At 42.4% G+C, this 15,322-nt stretch overlaps 2 protein-coding genes across 2 annotated transcripts; one reads left to right on the top strand and one right to left on the bottom strand.

Moving 5' to 3' along the window:
• Nucleotides 1-7,211: 7,211 nt before the first annotated feature.
• LOC135466033 (uncharacterized protein FLJ40521-like) lies at nucleotides 7,212-8,000 on the bottom strand. Its single transcript, XM_064743427.1, has one exon. The coding sequence runs from the start codon at nucleotides 7,998-8,000 to the stop codon at nucleotides 7,212-7,214; it is 789 nt and encodes a 262-aa protein (XP_064599497.1).
• A 1,759-nt stretch (nucleotides 8,001-9,759) lies between these two features.
• LOC135468334 (sodium-coupled monocarboxylate transporter 1-like) lies at nucleotides 9,760-15,192 on the top strand. The gene is made up of 4 exons (XM_064746533.1): nucleotides 9,760-9,798; nucleotides 10,225-10,325; nucleotides 10,510-10,607; nucleotides 15,031-15,192. The coding sequence occupies exons 1-4, from the start codon at nucleotides 9,761-9,763 to the stop codon at nucleotides 15,163-15,165; spliced, it is 372 nt and encodes a 123-aa protein (XP_064602603.1). The 5' UTR covers nucleotide 9,760; the 3' UTR covers nucleotides 15,166-15,192.
• Nucleotides 15,193-15,322: the final 130 nt, after the last annotated feature.

Raw genomic sequence — 15,322 nt, forward strand, 5'->3', positions numbered from 1 at the left:
GGGCTGGTGACATTCGCCTATTATCATTGACTTGTGACCCTCTGTTAGACGGCCGGATAGATGTCCAGTACCAACAAAGTGGCTGATCTACATCCGTTACACGACTATCCAATGCTACTCCGGGCTGGTGACATTCGCCTATTACCATGACTGTGACTCTCTGTTAGAGAGATGTCCGGGACCAACAAAGTGGCTGATCTACATCCGTTACACGACTATCCAGTGTTACTCCGGGCTGGTGACATTCCCCTATTATCATGACTGTGACTCTCTGATAGACGAGCCGGATAGATGTCCGCGACTAACAAAGTGGCTGATCTACATCCTGTACACGGCTATCCAAGGTTACTCCGGGCTGGTGACATTCCCCTATTATCATGACTGTGACCCTCTGTTAGACGGCCGAATAGATGTCCGAGACCAGGTAAGTGCTGATCTACATCCGTTACACGACTATCCAGTGTTACTCCGGGCTGGTGACATTCGCCTATTATCATGACTGTGACTCTCTGTTAGACGGCCGGATAGATGTCCGCGACTAACAAAGTGGCTGATCTACATCCTGTACACGGCTATCCAAGGTTACTCCGGGCTGGTGACATTCCCCTATTATCATGACTGTGACCCTCTGTTAGACGGCCGAATAGATGTCCGAGACCAGGTAAGTGGCTGATCTACATCCCATACACGACTATCCAGTGTTACTCCGGGCTGGTGACATTTCGCCTATTATCATGACTGTGACCCTCTGTTAGACGGCCGAATAGATGTCCGAGACCAGGTAAGTGGCCCATCTACATCCCATACACGACTATCCAGTGTTACTCCGGGCTGGTGACATTCGCCTATTATCATGACTGTGACTCTCTGTTAGAGAGATGTCCGGGACCAACAAAGTGGCTGATCTACATCCGTTACACGACTATCCAGTGTTACTCCGGGCTGGTGACATTCGCCTATTATCATGACTGTGACTCTCTGATAGACGGCCGATAGATGTCCGCGACTAACAAAGTGGCTGATCTACATCCTGTACACGGCTATCCAATGTTACTCCGGGCTGGTGACATTCCCCTATTATCATGACTGTGACCCTCTGTTAGACGGCCGAATAGATGTCCGAGACTGGTGACATTCGCCTATTATCATGACTGTGACCCTCTGTTAGACGGCCCGATAGATGCCCGGGACCAACAAAGTGGCTGATCTACATCCATTACACGACTATCCAATGTTACTCCGAACTGGTGACATTCGCCTATTATCATGACTGTGACTCTCTGTTAGAGAGATGTCCGGTACCAACAAAGTGGCTGATCTACATCCTGTACACGGCTATCCAGTGTTACTCCGGGCTGGTGACATTCGCCTATTATCATGACTGTGACTCTCTGTTAGACGGCCGGATAGATGTCCGGTACCAACAAAGTGGCTGATCTACATCCGTTACACGACTATCCAATAATACTCCGGGCTGGTGACATTCGCCTATTATCATGACTGTGACTCTCTGTTAGACGGCCAGATAGATGCCCGGGACTAACAAAGTGGCTGATCTACATCCATTACACGACAATCCAATGTTACTCCGAACTGGTGACATTCGCCTATTATCATGACTGTGACTCTCTGTTAGACGGCCGGATAGATGTCCGGGACCAGGTTGGTGGCTGACCTACTTAGAACCTACAAGAATGGCACGTTAGATAAGGAGTTCGGCTTCATACCGATCATGCGGTGACAAATATGATATATAGTCACTGCAGACAAGATTTTGAAGTAAGATTTCTCCTGACTGATTGTAAGAGATTCTCGCACACCACTCAACATAGCTGTGTCCATGCCTGGGATTCTCTGGAGATACTGAAGGATATAGCACTGATCTCTGATCTCCACTGTTATTTCCAGCTATCAAATCTGGCCGATGGCCTTGTGTATTTCAGATCTTCTCCCTGCACGTGATGGATATTCTTCATCATTTACCTGGCATACCTGGTCTCTTTCTGTCCTGTCTGCTCAGCGCAGCGCTCAGGTGAGCCTGGCCAAACAGTAATCATAGCAGTATGGGGAGATAGTAATCACACCGGAAAGGGGCCTCCGTGGCTCAATTGGTTAGCTCGCTACCGCAGCGTAATGACCCAGAAGCCTCTCACAAATGCGGTCGCTTTGAGTTCAAGTTCAGCTCATGCTGGCTTCCTCTCCGACCGTACATGGGGAGGTCTGTCAACAACGTGGGGATGGTCGTGAGTTTCCTCCCATCATAATGCTGACTGCTGTCGTATAAGTGAAATATTCTTGAGTACGACGTAAAACACCAATCAAATAAATAATTACACGGGAACTCTCTCTGGACAATACGTATTCATACTACCAGTATGTGTAGATAAATAGTATCTAAAAATACAAAACATAGAGTAAAAACAGCGGTCGGTGCTTGACAAGTGTATTAAAAGTTAAACCAGGATTAAATCAGTCTTGTCCTAAAACAAAACTACACGAACATAAGTCCAGACTAAATTTAGTATACCCCCTGGAAATGCCAGGTTTCCTCCCAGCATAATGCTGGCCGTCATATAAGTGAAATATTCTTGAGTACGGCGTAAAACACCAATCAAATAAATAAGTTTAATACACTTTTAAACATCTGGAGTCAGAGTAGTGACGTTAGTGTGCAAACCGTCACACAATTACCGTTGAAATCCGGTTTCCTGTTAATTTGCCTTAGTTTCAGATATTATTCCAACAAATTATTTATCAGTAATCACACAGGTAGGTTACTGAGGGGATTATCAATAATCATACAAGTAGGGTAATGAGGGGATTATCAATAACCATACAGGTAGGGTGCTGGCGGGATTATCAATAATCATACAGGTAGGTTACTAAAAGGATTATCAATAATCATACAAGTAAGGTACTGAGAGGCTTATCAATAATCATACAAGTAGGGTACTAAGAGGATTATCAATAATCATACAAGTAGGGTACTGAGAGGATTATCAATAATCATACATGTAGGGTACTGAGAGGATTATCAATAATCATACAAGTAGGGTACTGAGAGGATTATCAATAATCATACAAGTAGGGTACTGAGAGGATTATCAATAATCATACATGTAGGGTACTAAAAGGATTATCAATAATCATACAAGTAAGGTACTGAGAGGCTTATCAATAATCATACAAGTAGGGTACTAAGAGGATTATCAATAATCATACAAGTAGGGTACTGAGAGGATTATCAATAATCATACATGTAGGGTACTGAGAGGATTATCAATAATCATACAAGTAGGGTACTGAGAGGATTATCAATAATCATACATGTAGGGTACTAAAAGGATTATCAATAATCATACAAGTAAGGTACTGAGAGGCTTATCAATAATCATACAAGTAGGGTACTAAGAGGATTATCAATAATCATACAAGTAGGGTACTGAGAGGATTATCAATAATCATACATGTAGGGTACTGAGAGGATTATCAATAATCATACAAGTAGGGTACTGAGAGGATTATCAATAATCATACAAGTAGGGTACTGAGAGGATTATCAATAATCATACATGTAGGGTACTAAGAGGATTATCAATAATCATACAAGTAGGGTACTGAGGGGATTATCAATAATCACACAGGTAGGGTACTGGGGGGATTATCAATAATCATACAAGTAGGGTACTGAGAGGATTATCAATAATCATACAAGTAGGGTACTGAGAGGATTATCAATAATCATACAAGTAGGGTACTGAGAGGATTATCAATAATCATACATGTAGGGTACTAAGAGGATTATCAATAATCATACAAGTAGGGTACTGAGGGGATTATCAATAATCACACAGGTAGGGTACTGAGGGGATTATCAATAATCATACAGGTAGAGTACTAAGAGGATTATCAATAATCATACAAGTAGGTTACTGAGAGGATTATCAATAATCATACAAGTAGGGTACTGAGAGGATTATCAATAATCATACATGTAGGGTACTGAGAGGATTATCAATAATCATACAAGTAGGGTACTGAGGGGATTATCAGTAATCATACAAGTAGGGTACTGGGGGGATTATCAATAATCATACATGTAGGGTACTGAGAGGATTATCAATAATCATACAAGTAGGGTACTGAGGGGATTATCAATAATCATACAAGTAGGTTACTGAGAGGATTATCAATAATCATACATGTAGGGTACTGAGAGGATTATCAATAATCATACAAGTAGGGTACTGAGGGGATTATCAGTAATCATACAAGTAGGTTACTGAGAGGATTATCAATAATCATACAAGTAGGGTACTGAGGGGATTATCAATAATCATACAAGTAGGGTACTGAGAGGATTATCAGTAATCATACAGGTAGGGTACTGAGAGGATTATCAATAATCATACAAGTAGGTTACTGAGAGGATTATCAATAATCATACAGGTAGGGTACTGAGAGGATTATCAATAATCATACAAGTAGTGTGCTGAGGGGATTATCAATAATCATACAAGTAGGGTACTGAGGGGATTATCAATAATCATACAAGTAGGGTACTGAGAGGATTATCAATAATCATACAAGTAGGTTACTGAGAGGATTATCAATAATCATACAAGTAGGGTACTGAGGGAATTATGAATAACCATACAGGTAGGTTACTAAGAGCATTATCAATAGTTATACAGGCAGGGTACTGGGAGGATTATCAGTAATCATACAGGTAGGGTACTGAGAGGATTATCAATAATCATACAAGTAGGGTACTGAGAGGCTTATCAATAATCATACAAGTAGGGTACTGAGGGAATTATCAATAACCATACAGGTAGGTTACTAAGAGCATTATCAATAGTTATACAGGCAGGGTACTGGGAGGATTATCAGTAATCATACAGGTAGGGTACTGAGAAGATTATCAATAATCATACATGTATGGTACTGACAGGATTATCAATAATCATACAGGTAGGGTACTAGGGGGATTATCAATCGTCATACAGGTGTGGTATTCAGGGGATTATCAATAATCATACAGGTAGGTTACTGAGGGGATAATCAGTAATCATACAGGTAGTGTATTAAGGGGAATACATGTGCTAAGAGTTGAATAGGCCACAATGACAGACAACACACAGATAGCACCCTTCTGAAGTCATACTTGTACTTTGCAGCACGATATCCTCGGGATTAAACTCCTTGGCAGCTGTTCTTCTCAAAGATATCATTCAACCGCTCTACCTGAAATATAAACACAAAGAGATGCCGCCTGGGCTCTCCATCCGGACATCCATCGTCGCAGGTAAGCGGTTCAGTCAGCCGAATGGAATCTCCATCGCCACATATAAGTGGTTCACCTCGCATATGGTGACAATCGTCGTCAAAGGTAAGCGGTTCAGTCAGCCGAATGGAATCTCCATCGCCACATATAAGTGGTTCACCTCGCACATGGTGACAATCGTCGTCGCAGGTAAGCGGTTCAGTCAGTCGAATGGAATCTCCATCGCCATATATAAGTGGTTCACCTCGCATATGGTGACAATCGTCGTCAAAGGTAAGCGGTTCAGTCAGTCGAATAGAATCTCCATCGCCACATATAAGTGGTTCACCTCGCATATGGTGACAATCGTCGTCAAAGGTAAGCGGTTCAGTCAGTCGAATGGAATCTCCATCGCCACATATAAGTGGTTTACCTCGCATATGGTGACAATCGTCGTCGCAGGTAAGCGGTTCAGTCAGTCGAATGGAATCTCCATCGCCACATATAAGTGGTTCACCTCGCATATGGTGACAATCGTCGTCGCAGGTAAGCGGTTCAGTCAGTCGAATGGAATCTCCATCGCCACATATAAGTGGTTCACCTCGCATATGGTGACAATCGTCGTCGCAGGTAAGCGGTTCAGTCAGTCGAATAGAATCTCCATCGCCACATATAAGTGGTTCACCTCGCATATGGTGACAATCGTCGTCAAAGGTAAGCGGTTCAGTCAGTCGAATGGAATCTCCATCGCCACATATAAGTGGTTCACCTCGCATATGGTGACAATCGTCGTCAAAGGTAAGCGGTTCAGTCAGTCGAATGGAATCTCCATCGCCACATATAAGTGGTTTACCTCGCATATGGTGACAATCGTCGTCGCAGGTAAGCGGTTCAGTCAGTCGAATGGAATCTCCATCGCCACATATAAGTGGTTCACCTCGCATATGGTGACAATCGTCGTCGCAGGTAAGCGGTTCAGTCAGTCGAATGGAATCTCCATCGCCACATATAAGTGGTTCACCTCGCATATGGTGACAATCGTCGTCAAAGGTAAGCGGTTCAGTCAGTCGAATGGAATCTCCATCGCCACATATAAGTGGTTCATTTTTTAGCACATCCTTACCTGTATAGTCACAGGTAAGTATTGTCTTCACACTCAGATGCCACATGTACATGTCTCCCACCTTGTCTCCTGTTTACACATTGCCTTTGCCATCGGTCTACACCGTGTCTATCTGCACCATGTCACTACCATCCCTTTGCACCACACAATTCCCATCCGTCTACACCATGTTATTGCCATCTGTTTACCCCACACCATTACCATCTCTCTACATCACACCTTTGTCATCTGTCTACCTCGTGGCATTGCCGTCTGTCTACACCATGTCATTCCCACCTGTGTACACTATATCATTGCAATCTGTCTACGCCATGTCATTGCCATCTGTCTACACCATATCATTGTCATCTGTCTACACTATATCCTTGACATCTCTGTAGACCATGACATTGTCATCCGTGTACAACACTATCTACCCATCTACTCATACCATGTCATTCCAATTTGTCTACACCATGACACTGCCGTTTGTCTACACCACGTCATTGTCATTTATCTTAACCACCTCCTTGCCTTCTTCTATCTCACAGCCGTGTGTATGGGGATATTGGCGATTGGGGGCGCTATTCTCGTACAGCACGCCAGTCAGATGGTGCTCCAACTCCACGAGAGTCTCTGGTCGATGGTGTCCGGTCCGACAGGGGGCGTCCTCATTCTCGCCGTCTTCTTCCCTTGTGCCAGCTCTCTGGTATGTCGATATAATCCAAAAAATTCGGGCCGGTTTCTGAATATATCCCCTAAGATTTTTGGCCAAGTTCCTTTGTGAGTGTATCACACATTTTTTTGATTCAGGTCCGTTCCTGAACATGGTCTTTGTTAAGCTTAAGTATCAGGTCTGAAATTAGTATACCATTTATCAACCACGAAGAGGCATTCCAAGTTGATAATCGCAAGATCAGTTCCCGAGCTGACCAGTCTATTATCCTGTGGGATTCCTGACCTGACCAGTCTATTATCCTGTGGGGTTCCTGAGCTTACCAGTCTATTATCCTCTAGGGCTCCTAAGTTGACCAGTCTACTATCCTGTGGGGTTCCTGAGCTGACCAGTCTATTATCCTGTGGGGTTCCTGACCTGACCAGTCTACTATCCTGTAGGGTTCCTGAGCTGACTAGTCTATTATCCTGTGGGGTTCCTGATTTGACCAGTCTACTATCCTGTGGGGTTCCTGAGCTTACCAGTCTATTATCCTGTGGGGTTCCTGAGCTGACCAGTCTACTATCCTGTAGGGTTCCTGAGCTGACCAGTCTATTATCTTGTGGGGTTTCTGACCTGACCAGTCTATTATCCTGTGGGGTTCCTGAGCTGACCAGTCTATTATCCTGTGGTGTTCCTGACCTGACCAATCTATTATCCTGTGGCGTTCCTGAGCTGACCAGTCTATTATCCTGTGGGGTTGCTGACCTGACCAGTCTATTATCATCCTGTGGGGTTCCTGAGCTGACCAGTCTATCATCCTGTGGGGTTCTGGAGCTTACCAGTCTATTATCCTGTGGGGTTCCTGAGCTGACCAGTCTACTATCCTGTGGGGTTCCTGAGCTGACCAGTCTATTATCCTGTAGGGTTCCTGAGCTGACCAGTCTATTGCCCTCTATGGTTCCTGAGCTGACCATCTATTATCCTGTGGAGTTCTGGAGCTGACTCGTCCAATGTCTAATTGGGTTTCGCTTAGAATCCTTTCCAGAGGTTTTTTGTTGGAATATGTGGCTAGCTAAGTCCCATGGGGCAATTTATTCAATGCCTTCCTTTTCTATTCCTTTCCTGGACGTTATTTATATAGTTATTACATTGGTGTACTGTGTTCGAAGATGTGATAACGTCAGCCAAAGGCCTGACAGTGGCAGTGAACCAGGGCTTCAACCGTCAAAGCCAGCCAGGACCCCGTTCCCCGCGGTGCCCCGTCGAGTTCTTGTTGTATTCGTCATTAATCTAGCCACGTTTTTTTCTTCTTGATCGTCCTTGAATGTTTTGTTAAGATCCATACTTCAATCTCCCAGTAGCTTTTTCCTGATCTCCCCGCAACTCTTTCCCTAATCTGCCCACAGTGTTTTCTCTAATCCTCCTTCAGTGTTTCTCTAATCTCCTAGCAGCTCTTTCTCTAGTCCCTCTGCAGGTCTTTCTTTGATCTCCCTGCAGCTTTTTCCCTAGTCTCCCTGCAGCTCTTTCCCTTACCCCCTGCAGCTTTTTAACTAATATCACCGCAGCTTTTCCCCTAATCTCCCTGTAGCTCTTCCCTAATCTCTACGCTGCTTTTACCTAATCTCCCTGCAGCTCTTTCTCTAATCTTCCGTGGCTTTTCCCCTGGTCTCCCTGCTGTTCCACTAATCTCTCTGATGCTTTTCTCCTAATCTCCATGCAGCTTTCCCCTAATCTCCCTGCAGCTTTTTCTTTAATCTCACCGCACCTTTTTCTTTAATCTCCCTGCAGTTCCTTCTCTAATCTCCCTAGTGCTTTTCACTAATCTCCCTGCTGCTTTTTCCTAATCTCTTTGCAACTTTCCATTAATTTTCCTGCAGCTTTTTCCTAATATCCCTGCAGCTTTTTCTTTAATCTCACCGCAGCTCTTTCTTTAGTCTCCCTGCAGTTCTTTCTTTGATCTCCCTGCAGCTTTTTCCCTTACCCCCTGCAGCTTTTTAACTAATATCACCGCAGCTTTTCCCCTAATCTCCCTGTAGCTCTTCCCTAATCTCTACGCTGCTTTTACCTAATCTCCCTGCAGCTCTTTCTCTAATCTTCCGTGGCTTTTCCCCTGGTCTCCTTGCTGTTCCACTAATCTCTCTGCTGCTTTTCTCCTAATCTCCCTGCAGCTTTTTCTTTAATCTCCCTAGTGCTTTTCACTAATCTCCCTGCAGATTTTTCCTAATCTCTTTGCAACTTTCCATTAATATCCCTGCAGCTTTTCCCTAATATCCCTGCAGTTTTTTCCTGATCTCCCTGCAGATTTTCCCTAACTTCTCTGCAGGTTTTTCCCTAACTTCCCTGCAGCTCTTTCTCTACTCTCCCCGCAGCTTTTCCCCTAATCTCCCTGAAGCTTTTTCCTTAATCTCCATGCAGCTATGTCCCTAATCTACCTCCAGCTTTTCTCTAATATCCCGGCTGCCTTTTTCCTAATCTCCACGCAGCTTTTACCCTAATCTCCCTGAAGCTTTTTCCTTACTCTCCTTATAGCTCTTTCCTTAATGCCCCCGCAGATTTTATTCTAATCTTCCCATTTCGCGTTCACCAGGGAACGGGCCTCGGATTTGTTGCCGGATTCACCTTTATCACATGGATTTCCATGGGCGCTATATTGGTACCGCCAGCATTACCCTTCCTTGGTTTTCGGGACGACGGATGTAACGGCACGAACACAAACGGCAGTCTAACCACCACTATGGCTACACTGGCCACAACAGCCTTGCCCAATCAAATGTGCGTTTTTCGTATTCTTTATCGTATTCTATATCGCATTATGTATTACCATCTGTAATTATTACTTAGAAACAGTTCACTTTTGAAATGCTCTTCTCATCAAAGCTAAAACTGACCTAAACAGACAGAAATCGCACCTTGAGGGTGTAGACCTACAGGAGGACGATTTTAACAACAAATCCCTTTTACATGAATACTATTAAACCAAATTTAAAGTCCAAAAGTGCCCATATGAAGCAGGCACCTTGTCTGAGATGGGAGAAAATGCATCTTCGTGAAGTGTCTGTAGCCTTCAGAGATAACACTTGTTCTATTAACGTTAGTAAGTGATCGTGTCGGCCATTCTTGTCTCGTACTATTTCCTCAGTAGGCATTTGTATTCATCACCAGAATAACTGTTCCGACGTTGTTTTGTTGTTTTTGAAGGTCAGGACTGGAGAAACTGTACAGCCTGTCTTATCAGCACTACACCGTGTTTGGGTCTCTCTTGACTGTTGTAGTAGCTTTGATCATCAGTGCCATATCAGGTGAGAACTTTGACACGAAACTTTAAGGAAAGAAACGTGCACATTTCTACAGAAGTAATTCAAACTTAAAACCCTTGACGGCTTTCTGTATCCTTTCCTACGACTTGTTCTGATGATGGTAGCACTATGTGATAAACAAGCCTCCTTCTTCAGTCCACATGTATATAAAATGCTTCGTTTTCAGGATTTGTACCCTCTGAAGACGTGGATCCAAATTTGTACTATCCTGTGATGAGCAAGCTATGTTACCGGAAAAAACTGAAGGATAAACAGTTAATAAAGGTGAGTGAAAGTCTTGTGTGTGTCTTCTGTGATGAAATACTCCAGGCTCATACAGGTAAGCACAGGTCTTGTGTGTGTCTTCTGTGATGAATTACTCCAGGTTCATACAGGTAAGCAAGGGTCTTGTGTGGGTCTTCTGTGATGAAATACTCCAGGTTCATACAGGTAAGCACAGGTCTTGTGTGTGTCTTCTGTGATGAATTATTCCAGGTTCATACAGGTAAGCACAGGTCTTGTGTGTGTCTTCTGTGATGAAATACTCCAGGCTCATACAGGTAAGCACAGGTCTTGTGTGTGTCTTCTGTGATGAAATACTCCAGGTTCATACAGGTAAGCACAGGTCTTGTGTGTGTCTTCTGTGATGATATACCCCAGGTTCATACAGGTAAACAAAGGTCCTGTGTGTGTATTCTGTGATGAATTAACCCAGGTTCATACAGGTAAGCAAAGGTCTGGTGTGTGTCTTCTGTGAATTACTGCAGGTTCATACAGGTAAGAACAGGTCTTGTGTGTGTCTTCTGTGATGATATACCCCAGGTTCATACAGGTAAACAAAGGTCCTGTGTGTGTATTCTGTGATGAATTAACCCAGGTTCATACAGGTAAGCAAAGGTCTGGTGTGTGTCTTCTGTGAATTACTGCAGGTTCATACAGGTAAGAACAGGTCTTGTGTGTGTCTTCTGTGATGAAATATGCCAGGTTTATATAGGTTAGCACAGGTCTTGTGTATGTCTTCTGTGATGAATTACTCCAGGCTCATACCGGTAAGCAAAGGTTGTGTGTGTCTTCTGTGATGAATTACTCCAGGCTCATACAGGTAAGCAAAGGTTGTGTGTGGATCTTCTGTGATGAATTACTCCAGGCTCATACAGGTAAGCAAAGGTTGTGTGTGGATCTTCTGTGATGAATTACTCCAGGCTCATACAGGTAAGAACAGGTCTTGTGTGTGTCTTCTGTGATGAATTACTCCAGGCTCATACTGGTAAGCAAAGGTTGTGTGTGTCTTCTGTGATGAATTACTCCAGGCTCATACAGGTAAGCAAAGGTTGTGTGTGTCTTCTGTGATGAATTACTCCAGGCTCATACAGGTAAGCAAAGGTTGTGTGTGGATCTTCTGTGATGAATTACTCCAGGCTCATACCGGTAAGCAAAGGTTGGTTATGTCTTCTGTGATGAATTACTCCAGGCTCATACAGGTAAGCAAAGGTTGTGTGTGGATCTTCTGTGATGAAATACTCCAGGTTCATACAGGTAAGCAAAGGTCTTGTGTATGTCTTCTGTGATGAATTACTCCAGGCTCATACAGGTAAGCACAGGTCTTGTGTGTGTCTTCTGTGATGAATTACCCCAGGTTCATACAGGTAAGCAAATGTTTTGTGTGTGTATTCTGTGATCTAACTAAATTAGACAAAATAGCTACATGTACAAAATTAGGCGTTGATTATTGTTACTATGACGTAATCACTTAAATCTCTACTAACAACAGGTAGGGAAATTAATTAAAGTCTCCAGATCAGAGATAACGTGTGAAGACAATAACATTCATTCTCCAGATCAGAGACGACATGTGTGAAGACAATAACATTCATTCTCAAGATCAGAGACGACATGTGTGAAGACAATAACATTCATTCTCAAGATCAGAGACGACATGTGTGAAGACAATAACATTCGTTCTCCAGATCAGAGACGACATGTGTGGAGACAAAAACATTCATTCTCCAGATCAGAGACGACATGTGTGAAGACAAAAACATTCATTCTCCAGATCAGAGACGACATATGAAGACAATAACATTCATTCTCCAGATCAGAGACGACATGTGTGAAGACAATAACATTCATTCTCCAGATCAGAGACGACATGTGTGAAGACAATAACATTCATTCTCCAGATCAGAGACGACATGTGTGAAGACAAAAACATTCATTCTCCAGATCAGAGACGACATGTGTGAAGACAATAACATTCATTCTCAAGATCAGAGACGACATATGAAGACAATAACATTCATTCTCCAGATCAGAGACGACATGTGTGAAGACAATAACATTCATTCTCCAGATCAGAGACGACATGTGTGAAGACAATAACATTCATTCTCCAGATCAGAGACGACATGTGTGAAGACAAAAACATTCATTCTCAAGATCAGAGACGACATATGTGAAGACAATAACATTCATTCTCCAGATCAGAGACGACATGTGTGAAGACAATAACATTCATTCTCCAGATCAGAGACGACATGTGTGAAGACAATAACATTCATTCTCCAGATCAGAGACGACATGTGTGAAGACAATAACATTCATTCTCCAGATCAGAGACGACATGTGTGAAGACAATAACATTCATTCTCAAGATCAGAGACGACATGTGTGAAGACAATAACATTCATTCTCAAGATCAGAGACGACATGTGTGAAGACAATAACATTCATTCTCCAGATCAGAGACGACATGTGTGAAGACAATAACATTCATTCTCAAGATCAGAGACAACATATGTGTCAAGACAATAACATTCATTCTCCAGATCAGAGACGACATGTGTGAAGACAATAACATTCATTCTCCAGATCAGAGACGACATGTGTGAAGACAATAACATTCATTCTCCAGATCAGAGACGACATGTGTGAAGACAATAACATTCATTCTCCAGATCAGAGACGACATGTGTGAAGACAATAACATTCATTCTCCAGATCAGAGACGACATATGAAGACAATAACATTCATTCTCCAGATCAGAGACGACATGTGTGAAGACAATAACATTCATTCTCCAGATCAGAGACGACATGTGTGAAGACAATAACATTCATTCTCCAGATCAGAGACGACATGTGTGAAGACAATAACATTCATTCTCCAGATCAGAGACGACATGTGTGAAGACAATAACATTCATTCTCCAGATCAGAGACGACATATGAAGACAATAACATTCATTCTCCAGATCAGAGACGACATGTGTGAAGACAATAACATTCATTCTCAAGATCAGAGACGACATGTGTGGAGACAATAACATTCATTCTCCAGATCAGAGACGACATGTGTGAAGACAATAACATTCATTCTCCAGATCAGAGACAACATGTGTGAAGACAATAACATTCATTCTCCAGATCAGAGACGACATGTGTGAAGACAATAACATTCATTCTCAAGATCAGAGACGACATATGTGTCAAGACAATAACATTCATTCTCCAGATCAGAGACGACATGTGTGAAGACAAAAACATTCATTCTCAAGATCAGAGACGACATGTGTGAAGACAATAACATTCATTCTCCAGATCAGAGACGACATATGAAGACAATAACATTCATTCTCAAGATCAGAGACGACATGTGTGAAGACAAAAACATTCATTCTCAAGATCAGAGACGACATGTGTGAAGACAATAACATTCATTCTCCAGATCAGAGACGACATGTGTGAAGACAATAACATTCATTCTCCAGATCAGAGACGACATGTGTGAAGACAAAAACATTCATTCTCCAGATCAGAGACGACATGTGTGAAGACAATAACATTCATTCTCAAGATCAGAGACGACATATGAAGACAATAACATTCATTCTCCAGATCAGAGACGACATGTGTGAAGACAATAACATTCATTCTCCAGATCAGAGACGACATATAAAGACAATAACATTCATTCTCCAGATCAGAGACGACATGTGTGAAGACAATAACATTCATTCTCCAGATCAGAGACGACATGTGTGAAGACAATAACATTCATTCTCCAGATCAGAGACGACATATGAAGACAATAACATTCATTCTCCAGATCAGAGACGACATGTGTGAAGACAATAACATTCATTCTCCAGATCAGAGACGACATGTGTGAAGACAATAACATTCATTCTCCAGATCAGAGACGACATATGAAGACAATAACATTCATTCTCCAGATCAGAGACGACATGTGTGAAGACAATAACATTCATTCTCAAGATCAGAGACGACATATGTGTCAAGACAATAACATTCATTCTCCAGATCAGAGACGACATGTGTGAAGACAATAACATTCATTCTCCAGATCAGAGACGACATGTGTGAAGACAATAACATTCATTCTCCAGATTAGAGACGACATATGAAGACAATAACATTCATTCTCAAGATCAGAGATGACATGTGTGAAGACAATAACCTTCATTCCTTTGTCCTCCTCTATGGACTCTCTAGAAATTTCTTTCTGAAATGGTCTTTTGGAATGGGTGTGTGAGCAAACAAATGTTCTGGAAATTCGTGTTGTAACAGATCTGACTAGTGGTTACATTTCTACCTAAGACCTTTAATGTGGAAAATGCAAACAAACAGCAATGTCCAGAACTTATTTTTGTTTAAACACTTGTCTAATTCAGTGCTTTTGTCTATACAGAACAGAGAGGTAGAACTTACAGAAATTGCACAAATAACACCACTGCAGTCTTCAGAAGGACATGAGAATTCTACAGGCCTATATAAGAAGACAACTTCAGAGTTCAGTAGGGCAAACAACACAGCTTTAGGTTAGAGTCTGCAGGTATCCATGGAAACAGCATGACCCAGTCCAAAGTCTTCATCAGAATGCAGATCCAGGATGTACATTGATTATGCTCAGTCATGTTGGTTCATAATCAAATTACATTTTTTAAAGGGACCTGTTGCTTTGTTGTAAGCGAAGAGGTCGT

This window comes from Liolophura sinensis, chromosome 1 (genome assembly GCF_032854445.1).
Source record: "Liolophura sinensis isolate JHLJ2023 chromosome 1, CUHK_Ljap_v2, whole genome shotgun sequence".
NCBI classification, from domain to species: domain Eukaryota; kingdom Metazoa; phylum Mollusca; class Polyplacophora; order Chitonida; family Chitonidae; genus Liolophura; species Liolophura sinensis.

What these genes read in the sequence shown, in the direction of transcription:
- LOC135466033 (XM_064743427.1), bottom strand. Translation starts at nt 8,000, where the DNA reads ATGGTCAGCTCAGGAACCATAGAGGGCAATAGACTGGTCAGCTCAGGA.
- LOC135468334 (XM_064746533.1), top strand. Translation starts at nt 9,761, where the DNA reads ATGGCTACACTGGCCACAACAGCCTTGCCCAATCAAAT. An exon ending in ACAGCCTTGCCCAATCAAAT is followed by an intron (nt 9,799 to 10,224) that starts GTGCGTTTTTCG and finishes TTGTTTTTGAAG; the next exon opens with GTCAGGACTGGAGAAACTGT. An exon ending in GATCATCAGTGCCATATCAG is followed by an intron (nt 10,326 to 10,509) that starts GTGAGAACTTTG and finishes CTTCGTTTTCAG; the next exon opens with GATTTGTACCCTCTGAAGAC.